General features: G+C 45.9%; 1 protein-coding gene across 7 annotated transcripts in view; it reads left to right on the forward strand.

The window, feature by feature from the left end:
* Nucleotides 1-12,542, forward strand: part of PPIP5K1 (diphosphoinositol pentakisphosphate kinase 1) — a 43,772-nt gene that overhangs the window by 12,382 nt on the left and 18,848 nt on the right. For 4 of the 7 annotated variants that reach the window (XM_053955204.1, XM_053955207.1, XM_053955210.1 and 1 more), the window contains 12 exons: nucleotides 660-745; nucleotides 1,126-1,254; nucleotides 3,203-3,324; nucleotides 3,949-4,131; nucleotides 4,983-5,124; nucleotides 5,774-5,997; nucleotides 6,887-7,014; nucleotides 7,487-7,601; nucleotides 8,996-9,103; nucleotides 10,344-10,460; nucleotides 10,709-10,873; nucleotides 11,969-12,059. In XM_053955204.1, the coding sequence (XP_053811179.1) occupies nucleotides 660-745; nucleotides 1,126-1,254; nucleotides 3,203-3,324; nucleotides 3,949-4,131; nucleotides 4,983-5,124; nucleotides 5,774-5,997; nucleotides 6,887-7,014; nucleotides 7,487-7,601; nucleotides 8,996-9,103; nucleotides 10,344-10,460; nucleotides 10,709-10,873; nucleotides 11,969-12,059 (1,610 nt within the window). The remainder of the gene's footprint in view (nucleotides 1-659; nucleotides 746-1,125; nucleotides 1,255-3,202; nucleotides 3,325-3,948; nucleotides 4,132-4,982; nucleotides 5,125-5,773; nucleotides 5,998-6,886; nucleotides 7,015-7,486; nucleotides 7,602-8,995; nucleotides 9,104-10,343; nucleotides 10,461-10,708; nucleotides 10,874-11,968; nucleotides 12,060-12,542) is intronic. The other 3 variants (XM_053955205.1, XM_053955211.1, XM_053955206.1) reach the window with 2 other exon arrangements.

Genomic DNA, 12,542 nt, shown 5'->3' on the forward strand with positions numbered 1-12,542 from the left:
TATGAAGCATTTTGATATAATTGGAATAAAACTTGTTTTAAATAAAGTTGTCCTAGTGCCAAAAGTTTAGCAAAAAGGAGCTCGGAAAACATGAAAAGATGTTTGTGTCCTCTGAGGTTTTGTACAGTCAAAATGAAAATAAGGTGGTATTGACAACTTCTAAACAAAACAGGGTTCCTCTGAGGACTGCAGCTAGCTATGGCACACAGAGCCACCATCTGTGTTCAGGCCATGTCTCTGGAGCACAGAGGAGGACTTTTTGCTGTGACTTCCTCCTCTGCTCTTGCTGCTCATTGGAAACATGGTTATCCTCAAAGCATCTGTCAGAGTGTTTTTTTCTGTGATCTCATTAATCCACTTGTTAAAGATGTAGATAAAGTCCTAGTGAGGAATGACAGCGTAGAGTGCTCTTGGTAGAAGAGCAAGGGAATGGATCTTTGAATTTTGTTTGAGGGAGCTGTTTGGCTTTTTGTGGGGGTCTATGCTGGGTCACAGGGAGATGACAAAAGTCATGTTCCATGGCTGTGGGTGTTGTAGCAGAAACTCTCTTGCTTGTGCTGTACTTCTGCTGTATACTGCCTGGGGGCCTCGGGGCAAAGGTTGGGTGCAGTTGTGGAGTGATTTGTTTCAGTTTTTTTTTTCTCCATCCCTTGTGACAGGTATGGACATTTTTCTGGCATTAACCGTAAAGTTCAGTTGACCTATCTGCCTCATGGACATCCAAAAGCTGCAAGTGAAGATGAAGGTAAAGAAACCTGATCTTTAAGCTCAGAGTTCAGGTGTGAGTGCAGCTACCCTACCTGTATAAGCCTCTGGACATGCAAGCAGAATTGGTGACCCGTATCTTATCTTTGCTCACATCGTAGGAAGGATTGGAGGGATGCCAGTACACCCGGGCTGGCTCAACAGGGCTTGCACTTCAGTTTTGTGAATGTCAGCCTATACCTTCAAAAAGTAGTGACTCTGAATTTCCTTCTTGCTGATTTGTTTCATGGGGAGTTTGGGTCAGGCTTGTGTTGAGAGCACTCTGCAAGGTGCTGATGACAAACTCTTCTTCCTCCCGTCCTCTCCCTCTGCAAGCTCAGATATGAGCTCTGATGTGGTGAATACCTGTTTGTCTCCTAGAAGCTCGCAGAGAGTCCTCCCCCTCCCTTCTCCTGGTGCTTAAGTGGGGTGGAGAGCTGACCCCAGCAGGAAGAGTCCAGGCTGAGGAGCTGGGGCGGGCCTTTCGCTGCATGTATCCTGGAGGCCAAGGTGAGTTTGGCCAGGTACCTCTGGTCCTGCCCCATGGATGCCAGGCTGCCCAGTCCAGGTGAGGGCTGCTCAGGCATCTGTGGCTGTATACAGCCCCTGGGATTGGTTTTTGTTCTTTTGAGTTGGCATGGCAGGGATAAAAAAATCAGGTGGGTTTTGCACCCAAAGATCCCTAAGCTGACCCGAGAGGTCTGCTGTTAAATTTCAGTATGTCTTGGAACGCAGCAGCTTTCTTTACATAATGTGCCAGGGTTCAAGAAAGACATGTGGTTCTAATAGGGTACATTCTGATGCAGCAAATACAAAATTTATGAATGGTTAAAAAGGAATTAAGGTCAAATGTAGAGAACAGAGATCTGTCTTGGAACACAGATAATTCTGCCCTGAGACAGGAGAATAGGGAGGTAACTTCTCCATATTTTCTGCACCAGGGTTAGACGCTAAAAAGCATCTAACATGCACATAAATCAACAAGAGCTGATAGGGAAAAAATACCAAATGCTGAGATTGCCTTTGAGTCAGGAGTAATATACTGGATTGATCCAGTGAGCCCAGTAATGGATATGCTTGTCTTTGACTTGTAAGTTTAATTAATTCAATTTAATTAATTACATTTCAAATTAATTAAGCAAATTTAAATTGGATTGGAGAAGATTTCCTTCTAGAATAAGAAAGAGTTACTTTTGGTGGAAAAGAATCAGGTCTTAAGCAAGCTGGACATACGTGAACTCAAGGGCCCTGACGGGCTGCACCCACAGTGCCAAGGGAGCAGGCAGGTGTCCCTTCAAGGATTCTCTTTGAAAGGCTCTGGGGATTGAGGGAGGTGCCTGAGGACTGCAGGAGAGGAAGTGTTGCTCCTAGCTTCAAAACTGACAAGAAGGAGGGCCTAGGGAACTGCAGCCAGGTCAGCTTCAGCACAGTCTCTGAGCTGGTAATGGAGCAGCTAATCCTGGAGATCATTCCTGGGCACATGAATAGATGCAGGTGACTGTGAGTAGTCAGCATGGATTCACAAAGGGAAATAATGCTTAACTAACCTGATAACTTCCTACAGGGAAGTGACCCCTGTGCTTAGATGAGAGTCATTCTGAACAACAGCTTTGTAGACTTCTGCTCCATGTGGTCATTCATGCAGAGGAAGAGATCTTGTTTTGCAGGGAAGTACTGTGTTCCTGGGTAGCATTTGGTGCCTGGCAGCTTTCCCAAGACATACATGTGACTTCTGGCTGGTGCCTGTCTGTCAGGGTGTTTCTCTGAGTTGTGAGCTCCGAGCTGGGAGAAGTGTTCCTGTCTTGTCACACAATGTGACTGGGTACTGTGCAGAATTGCCCTGGGATTCCAGGTAGCAGCAAATAGTGACCACTGCACTGTCTTTGGAAGTCAGACTCGCGAGCTTCATGAGTTACTTTCCTCCATTACTGATCTGACTCTTGTGGTTGACTCAGACATGCGAAATAAACTGGCAATTTGTGCCATGAGGTAATTGTAGCTGTACAGGATCTGCTTTGGAAACTTCCCTGCTGAACCGCCCTCCCTGCAGTTCTGAGGGCTGCAGGACCTGCTCTCATGCAGAAAACAAGCAGAAGGAAGTGATATTTTTTTTTGTGCATCTTCATTCTGCACCAGGGTATTCAGGCTATCAGAACTACTACAGGGTGTTCAGTAGAATTTGCTGCAGAATTTGGGCAGCATTAGACTTGGCTGGTGAATGCTCATTTTTTAACTCAAAATGAACTTTCTCACGTTAAGCAAAGACTTTGCTACATTTCTAGTCCTTGTGTATAGCTAGAACTGTCTATTTTGGAGCTGCATAAGTGCTGCCTATGCAAGTGACTAATTCTCTACATAACTTTGTTACTACAATAAAGTTTGTTTGTCTAAACCAGTATATTCAGGTGATAATTTTGCAGGTGTGAGAATATGAATTTTGAGTTGTCCTTGGTTCCAGGTGATTATGCTGGTTTCCCTGGCTGTGGCTTGCTCAGGCTGCACAGCACTTACCGCCATGATCTCAAGATCTACGCCTCGGACGAGGGGAGAGTTCAGATGACAGCAGCAGCTTTTGCAAAGGTCTTTCTTTTCTTTTGGGCATCCATTTGTTCTGCTTCGTTACTCTTAAAATGTGCTGGTTCTAAAGGAAAACCTCTGGTGATGAGGAAGGAGTTTTCTTAGGATCTTCCCCCTCTCTGTTGGATGGACTGGGGCACACTGTGCTAATAGGTGTATGGGGCAGTACTGAACATCTGCTGTATCTACACACACCTGTCACCTTTAATGTCCTGTCCAGGACAGGACTCTCAGTCAGGAAGGTGTTATTTATGGGATGAAGACTGAGGAGAAGACAGGTTCATTTGCAGCTAAAGCCAAGGGGAATCCTGTGGTGGCCTTAGCTGGTCTTTGGAGCATTCACTGTATTAACATTTTCAAGCAAACTGAGCCTCTTGATAGGTGAGCCTGCTTAACAGTTGCCTGGACAAATCTGGGGCTACTGCAGGCAGAGCTGTCCTTAGATTGAACTGCTCTAGAACCATGCCAAAGTCATCTCTGACTGGAGGGGATGTTGCTGTAAAACTGCCCTTCAAGGACAGTTGAGATTTCACTTAAGTTGCCTGAGTTCTGGCTATGAAACTACCAGAATTTTTGTTGCTTGGGTTGCACCGACTTGAAATCTTGTCCTGTGTGGTGTGGCTTTAGGGTCTGCTGGCCCTGGAAGGAGAGCTGACCCCCATCCTGGTGCAGATGGTGAAAAGTGCCAACATGAATGGTCTGCTGGACAGTGACAGTGATTCCCTCAGCAGCTGTCAGCACAGAGTAAAGGCACGACTGCATGAAATCATGCAGAAGGATGCTGAGTTCTGTGAAGAGGATTATGAAAAGGTAAAGTACCAGTGTGGCTTCATTGCTCCCTGTATCTGAAAGGAGAATAGCATTGCTGCAGTGGTTTGATGCGAAGTGTGTGGTATGTGAACAGTGGTTTGGTTAGTTTGAGATCAGTTCTGGCCAAAATGACAGAATATGTATGGAAGTGTGCAGGTTAATAGCCCTTGCCCTTCTTTGAGTGACAGTCCTCAGTGTTGCTCTCTATCCCCTTCAAGACAGATCATGGTGCCTTTCTCTCCCTTCAGAATTCCCAGTTCATTTTGTTCTTGTGAGTATGCTAAAAGAGCTCCTGCATGCTGCTCAGAACAATCCCAGCTGGTGTGGGCAGGGAGTGTGCCTCAATGGATTCTAGATCCGTGCTCTATGCACATATGAACAGGCCTTTTGGTTACAAATTGTTGTGTGTCCTGTCAGGTTCTGATAGCTGCAGAGTAGAGAGCATGGGCTGCATCCAGCACAGCAACCAGTGAAAGCACTATACTGTTTTTCCCAGGCTCTGAAATGTGATTACTGGACTGGAATCCTTTAAGGAACATATTTATCATCTCAGAGAACTACTTAAAATGAAGCCCTTTTGCTCAAGCACAGAAGCAAAATGAGACAAGAGTGGATATTGTAGGTGGAGGGGGGTCTGGTCTGATGAAAGCAGTTGTTTGCTCCCTCTGAGTTTGATCCTGAGGAAGATTTTAAGGCATGCCTGACTACTCCTAGGAACAGGCCAGCTTATTGTGCTCAGCTGGGAGCACAGCTTTTGTCCCAAGTCAGAAAGCAGTATGGCTGCAAAAGACAGACATTCCGCATTTCCCCTCTGTGAAGAATAACTCATGTCTGCTGGAATCTTCTTTCAGCTAGCACCTACAGGTAGTGCTTCTCTGCTCAACTCCATGACCTTTATCCAGAACCCAGTTGAGGTCTGTAACCAGGTGTTCACCCTGATTGAGAATCTCACCTCCCAGATACGAAAACGTCTGGAAGACCCAAAATCTGCAGGTGAGCAACAGAACTGGAAAGGGTCTGGAAGAGATTAATTTATTGTTACATCTTCAGAACTCCCAAACACCACTAGGGCTTATGTTTGTCTGTAGCAAAGAAACGGTAAATTACAGTGTAATTCTGTCTGTGCTATTGATGTGGAAGGCTCCACTTTCAATTACTGTTAAAGAGAGCTGTGATGTAAAGGAAATTATATGTGCATCTTCTTTAGAGTAAACATAAACAGCAGCAGTATAGCCTGGAGGGGTATGCCTCTGTTTTTTCAGGCCTTTTCTGGAGACCGTAAACAGCAAGTTTTTCAGTCACAATTTGCTCATCTCAACTTTCCTAGTAAGAGTGCAGAAGTTTTACAAAGGCATCTTGGGGACCTGCCATAGGATCTATGGCAGACCTGAGCACCTAGGCAAATGGTTTCACTTTTCTAAAGCATTTCAGAAGTAGCCTGTTGCTGCAGGTTAAAACTCCTGCAGCAGTTCCTGTAGCTTTTCCAGACTAGGATTTCTGTGGGTGACACAAGAATTGAAGCCCTTTCATGCTGGGAGAAGTCAATCACAGCTGTCATTTGAAGTCTCCGCAGCAGTAACCAGGGTTCTGTGATTCTGTGGTTCTAGGATGTGAATGTGGTTTGGTGTTCTCTGCTTTTTAGACCTGCAGCTGTACCACAGTGAGACTCTGGAGCTGATGCTGCAACGCTGGAGTAAGCTGGAGCGAGATTTCCGCATGAAGAATGGGCGCTATGACATCAGCAAGATCCCTGATATATATGACTGCATCAAGTATGATGTACAGCACAACTGTGCACTGAAACTGGAAGGCACAACTGAACTCTTCAAGCTCTCCAAAGCCCTGGCAGATGTGATCATACCCCAGGTATAGCCTGTATGACAATACCTGTGGCACCAATTTCTGATCCTTTGCCTTTGTGTTTTGTCTCGGTTCTCTTGCACATTAACTGCTAAAGCAGCCTATCACAGTAGATCTGTCTCAGTGTTAGTATAAGGCCAAAACCATTTATGACTTGAAATGTGACAGGACTGGGTTTCTGGTTGAGGATTCTGGCAGGGTCAGAGTAATGAGCAGCTGATGCAGTAGCTTTTCGGTGTTTGTTGTAGTGCATCACAGCACAGCTCCAATCTGTGTGTGTGTGCTACAGCAACATGTGCTCTCCACATGTAGGGTTGTGGAAGTGAAGGGAGATTTCTGTGTTAAAGTTCTGAGAAGCTTGTTATTCTTGTCAAACTAGAACTTGTTCAGTTTCCAATGTTGAGTTGCTTCTAGCAAAGTTTAATTTATATGGGATGAGTTTCTACCAGCAAGGTCCAGCTGCCCCTGTAGAGCAGAAGTAGTCTAAACTTCTTCAGCATTGCTGGTGATGTGCAGTCTGTCTGTTTTCAGCGTAGCACTGCAGTTTTTATCTTTGCCAATAGCAGTTGTTGCTTTAATGCTCATGCTAGCTCAGGGTGTAAGTTTGCATGTCATGAGATCTGAGATTTGCTCATGGTCCTTGCACCTCTCAGCTGTTGAAGGATACTGGTAGTCATGTCCAGACATAACTGGGGTTCTTGGAAGAGTCTCAGTCCTCTGTTACCCCCTGCAATACATGGGAAAAAAAAAAGTGAAAAGTGTTGACTGACATTTCTCTTCCTGTCCTTGCTTAACCAGTGGTGCTGCGGACTGGGCTGTTGAAGTTAAGTGGCCTTTTATGTGAGGATGTGGCAAAGAACCAGGGCTCAGGGTATCTGTTGTTTTGTTCCTGCAGGAATATGGGATTAATAAGGAGGAGAAACTGGAGATTGCTATTGGCTTTTGTCTTCCTCTCATTAAAAAGATCCAGCTGGACCTACAGAGAACTCATGAAGATGAGTCTGTCAACAAACTACATCCATTGTAAGGCTTGTGCTGCATGCTGCTGGCAGTGGGGAGGGCAGCTATGGAGCAGGGGGTGGTTCCCATGCCAGAAGAGTGTACTGTTGTGGAAGGAGGTACTGAGCATACACTGAAGGGCCCTCCAGAAGGAAGGCATGTTGGTGCTCCCAGAGCTAGAAGGCAGATGGAGAAGGCACACTGAGACTGCTGACCAGAAGCACAGGGCCACAAAGGCTTGTACCCATTGTAGCTGGATGGTGATGCCTCATCCAGGCATTTTCCTGCACAGGGAGCCAGTGTAGAGTGATGAGCCACCTACTATATGTCTCCATTAGGATTCCACAAAATTTGTTGCTCCTGTGCCCAGTGGTCTCATTGTTTGTTCCGTCCTGCTGCCTTTGACATTTCTCAGTGTGGGGTTGTGTCATTCCATAATGTGTGATAGATGGCAATTCATTGGAAGATGAGTAACTGTGGGCTGATTTTGGTTTAGGTACTCAAGAGGAGTTCTGTCACCAGGTCGCCATGTTCGAACACGGCTGTACTTCACCAGTGAGAGCCATGTGCACTCCCTGCTCAGTATCTTTCGCTATGGGGGGCTACTGGATGTAAGTGTCCCAGCAATGCTCACAGAGTAAGCCTCCCTACTTTTTTCCAGTAGCCTTTTCCAGGGTGGACAGTGTATGTTTGTAGGTTGCCCCTTAAGCCAGCTCTGCCACGAATGCTGTGCATCAGTGGCATCTGGCCAGCTCCATCTCTGCTGTGTTTGCATGCTGCAGCTTCCTGCCTTTCTGGCACGTAGGAGGATTGTTCTTCCTCAGTGCCTCCCTTGCTTGCACAGAGACATGTTTTCTCCAAGATCTGTCCTGCTAGTTTCAGGTGAGCAGACCACTTACTTGTCTAGGAGAAGAGCAGTATGAGGCAGTGGGGATGAGTACTCCTGCTTGCTTCCTTCTTTTCTTCCTTTCTGCTTCCTTCAACCCTTTATTTTAAGAGCTTGGTCCTGTATTTATAGTCTTTATATCAATTCTAAATCAATAAAATCAGTTTTCTTACAGAGGAAGCGACTTGAGGTTGCAAATTCACAGGATGTGCTCTCTACCAGAGAGGCAGATGACACATTTTTAGGGATTAAAAATCATCCAGCTCACCCTTCACTTGCTCTCTCTTCACCTGCTTCCTGAATGAATTGGTATGCAGACTCTGAGAAAAACTCTGCTTTAAAGAGGCTCTCTGATTTACCTTCCCATTTTTAAGCATGGTCTGAAATGCCTTGAGAGTTTGGGCTTGCTTAACAGGCATGATTTCTGTGGCAGCTTAGCATATCTGTAGACAGTGATCAGAAAAGTACCTCTAAATCACTCACTGAACAAGATGTTCCCTTATTCCCTGACTCAAGTGTCCAAGGATGCTGTGTTGCCAACACAGGGATATTGGGCTGCATCTGGGTTCTTTGTAATGGAGGGTTCAGTTCATGTCCATCCACGTGGTGATTCGCTCCCCAGCATCATGGTGGCACTTCAGGTGTGACCATTTCCTGGCAGTGCTGGGAGGCAGTGAAGGGTGGGCTGCCCTGCTGTGTGGAGCCCAAGGGTTCAGCGTGTCTCCACATTTTTCATTCAGCATCAGGTAACAGCATTTCACTTGGTCCCTTATTTAGCACAGGTTCATCCCTTGTGCTCCTTTCTGTAGTTTGAGAATGGCTGTGTTTGGGAGCCTGCTGTGGGCTCTGCTTGTCTCCAGTCAGCGTGGCACAGCGGCTTGCAACTCACATCTGCACATGGGTGGCTTGGGCAGCTGTAGCGTCCCTCTGTGCAGATGCTCCTCACTGCAAACACCCCACCGCATTGCAAGGTCATTTCTTCATGCAAGTTAAGCAAGGTGCTTTTGTCCTGACAATGTTACCTTGTGGAGAGAGAAACTCTCTCAGTCCCATTTCACTGAATGCTGCAAGGTGTCTGCTGTTGCTTATCCCGTGCGACTGTTTGTGTGTATATATCAGGAAAACAAAGACCAGCAGTGGAAGAGAGCCATGGACTATTTGAGTGCTATCTCAGAGCTGAACTACATGACCCAGATTGTTATCATGCTCTACGAGGACAACAACAAGGTGAGGGATAGAGCAGTAGGATACAATGCTTCCTGCCCCTGTTGCAAGGCACAGTCCTCAGAGATGAGTTCAGTTGGAAGCCTGTAACTTCAGCTCTTGCTGCTTGTGGACAAAGACAGATGGATCATTAACACAACTGCTAGTTTTTAGTTTATGTGGGAGGCAGTGACCCAGTTAATGCTTGTTACATGTAAGCAGAATGAGCAGTAATACCCTGAGCAGTAATACCCAACTTACGTAATTAATACTGTCTATTTTAAAGCATTTCCTAGTGCAAAGTTATTTGCTGTTTTTAAGTATTAATTGCAAGTGAGCAGTAAGAAAAAATAAATAAAACTGAGTGATATTTGATTTGTATTTTTGAAATATATCTAGAAAATATCCAGGAATTCCACATTCCTATTTTTTATTCTGAAAGTGTGCTGCTATAGGTAGGGAAGTGTAAACTGGTATCTTTGGGAAGCAAAGAGAATCATTTAATAAGCAGCTAGAACGTAGGAGCTGAGGGTGATGGCTGTAAGTAGATTTGCCACCAAACTGCATGTCCTGATCATCAGACCTTGTGACTTGGGTCTGTGCTGCAGGAGGTTGTAGTGGTGAGGGGAGCAACCCCTTACCCCACACCTTACAGAGTTAGAGCCTCATATTCACAGAGCTGGTGTGAGCTTCTAATGTTAGAAGTGATGCTTGTCGAAAAACATGTGACTAGAACTCTCACGGGTGGTGTGGATATGTCAGTCAGTCAAGATGGGCTTATATCATTAGAGCCAGATACTGTTAAAAGCTCTGGCTTCCTTAAAAAAAGGTTAATGAAAAGTTATTATTAGAGACAGTTTCTTAAATCTTGGAACAGTCTGACTGAAGGTCCGGAGGGGACCCAGTCTCCCTCTGTCCTGGCATATGCTGGGTTTGCAGCAGGAGTTGGTCAGAAGGAGCTGGGGTTTAGGGGTGTGTTTGTATATATATATAAATAGAGCCTGATTCTGTTACACTCCTCTGTGGCTGTTGTCCCAAAATAGCAGCAGTCAGAATGCCTCAGCTGGGTGCTGATCAGGGCTGTCCTTTTGGATGGGACAAACCTGGAGCCATTCTGTTCATGCTTGTTGCCCCTGCTTTCCCTCCAAAGGATGGGCCTAGGATGTGTGCTGGTCAGCACAGTGGGGTGGGACCTTGGCCTGAGCTGATGGTAAGATTAGCTGGGTTTGGTTCTTTACCTCTTCCCTGTGACATGTGTTCACAGGACCCCTCTTCAGAGGAGCGTTTCCATGTGGAGCTGCATTTCAGCCCTGGCGTCAAAGGCTGCGAGGAGGACAGGAACATACCCACGGGGTTTGGCTTTCGGCCGGCCTCAGCAGAGGTAAGCGGACACCTGGGCAGGAGCTGCCAGCCCCAGGGGACACGTGGGCACTGTTCTGCTCTGTATGGCCCTGCTGCAGAAGCTTCCTTGCTGGAAGGGAGCTGGCACGTTGTGTCTGTGTCCCATTTGGGACTGTGAGTGCCTCCTGACCTTGGCAGAGCAGGAGATCCAAGCCTGGAGCTGGTGTGGGGCAGCATAGGCAAAGGCCACGTGCCTGTAGACATGAGTGGAGTGTTTCCTTACGGCAGAACGAGGACAAGAAGGCAGACCAAGGCAGCCTAGAGGACCTCTCGAATGGGAAGGGCAGCGATGAGCCAGACCGTGCTCGGCAGAAGTCCCCACAGCCCTCGGAGCCGGTCAGCATCCAGCGAAGGTCGCCGCTGGTCAGGAGCCGGAAGACGGGATCCATGGAGGTAACCATGCTATTGGTGCCCTTCCTTGTTCTTGCAAAGGCCTTTTGCTTGGTTTTGGTTTCCTGGCATTTCTTCTAACACACCAGAGTCTGACTTGATTCTGGGAAAGAAGGTAAAGAGGAATGTTGTGGAAGGCAGACCTCTGAAACTCTTCCTATTGAGGAAGGACAGGAACACATGAGGAAGAGCAAGTAAAGAAAGTAAGGAAATGCTTGAGAAACACAAGCATTATTTGGATTACATGCTCTATAGAGGCACTGGTGTAGCCAGTATGAGATTACATGCAACCTCACCACCTAGCTATGATGACATCTTGCCTTCTGTTAGGCTCCAGTCTTTGCCTTTCACAAAGGCAGCTTCATGTTTCTCATTCCTCCATCCCATCTAAGATCTCATGCTGATCAGGTGTCCCTGCTCACTGGTGGATTCATTCAGGATATTTAAGCTATCAGGGCTTAGAACTGTCCCATTCACTGATCTGGTGAAGTAACAAAATTAATTTTACTCTTCTAACCTCTCTCCTTCCAGGCTGTTCTGTGTCACAAGGCCAGTGTCACAGTCAGCAGGTGACTGTTACCTTCATAGTACTCAAATTGTCCCTCCTTTCAGAGGGATTTCACAGGCATTTTTGCCATCAGTTTTCTGAACCAGAAAACAGCAGAGTTAATGTTTGAGGTATTTGTTAGCTGTCTTCCATCTCTGTATGTTTCTCACAATGTCACCTCTGCATGCAGCACTCAGAGGCTCTTTGTGATAGGCACATACTAAGTAAAAGGGGATATGATTTCCTGATGCTAAAGAAGGAAGGCTGTGTGCCAGGGATTTCAGCAAGAGTCTTGGGAGAAAATATGCTCATTACATGAGTCCCATCATACTTTACAAATTTCCACTGTTCCACAATACAACAAAATCTTGAAATTAAAACGGAGCATTCACTGTCACAATCCTAGCATATGACTACCTTTGTGCTTCTTGAAAACGGTGATTTTAAGGAAGATATATAAGTTTCTTTACCTTCAATTGATGTTTACAGGCTTTTGATAGCAGTGGGTAACTTGGAGCATGGTGCTGATTAATTACACTGTGTCTTTGCAGGTGCTGTCTGAATCTTCTTCTAAATCAGGAGGTTATCGCCTCTTCAGCACTTATTCCAGGCAGTCTTCAGAGATGAAGCAAAGTGGATTAGGTACTGTACCTGACCTGTAACCAGCCTACTCACTTGTAATTCTCTATTTCCATGGGCATTAGTCTGTCTCTCCACATACACATCTGGCTTGAGTTCCTTGTATGCCTCTGTGTGTTTCGTGTCTTCTCTCAGTGTTACTGTTGAGACCACTGTAGAGACTGTCTTAGTCGGTACCTTTTGTGTACAAACTTTTCCTTCAGCTGCTAACAGCAGAAAATGGACTTTTCGTCCTTTCCAGTACAGGAGCAACAGGGCAAACTGCCTACCTGCAGGCTTGCCTCTGCTTCTCTTTTGCTCTCATTTGTTACGTTTCTCAACTTAGTAGGAAAAGATGATTTTAGGTGAGAACTAGTGTGCTTTCTGTTCTGGAAAAGACCGCTTTATATGCAAAGATATTCTTTGTGTGAGACTGTTCCATTTCTACCTTTGCTTCATAAAGATGGAACAGATGTGTCATACACAGAATGTTTGATAGCTCTCTAA

Source organism: Vidua chalybeata, chromosome 13 (genome assembly GCF_026979565.1).
Source record: "Vidua chalybeata isolate OUT-0048 chromosome 13, bVidCha1 merged haplotype, whole genome shotgun sequence".
NCBI classification, from domain to species: Eukaryota; Metazoa; Chordata; class Aves; order Passeriformes; family Viduidae; genus Vidua; species Vidua chalybeata.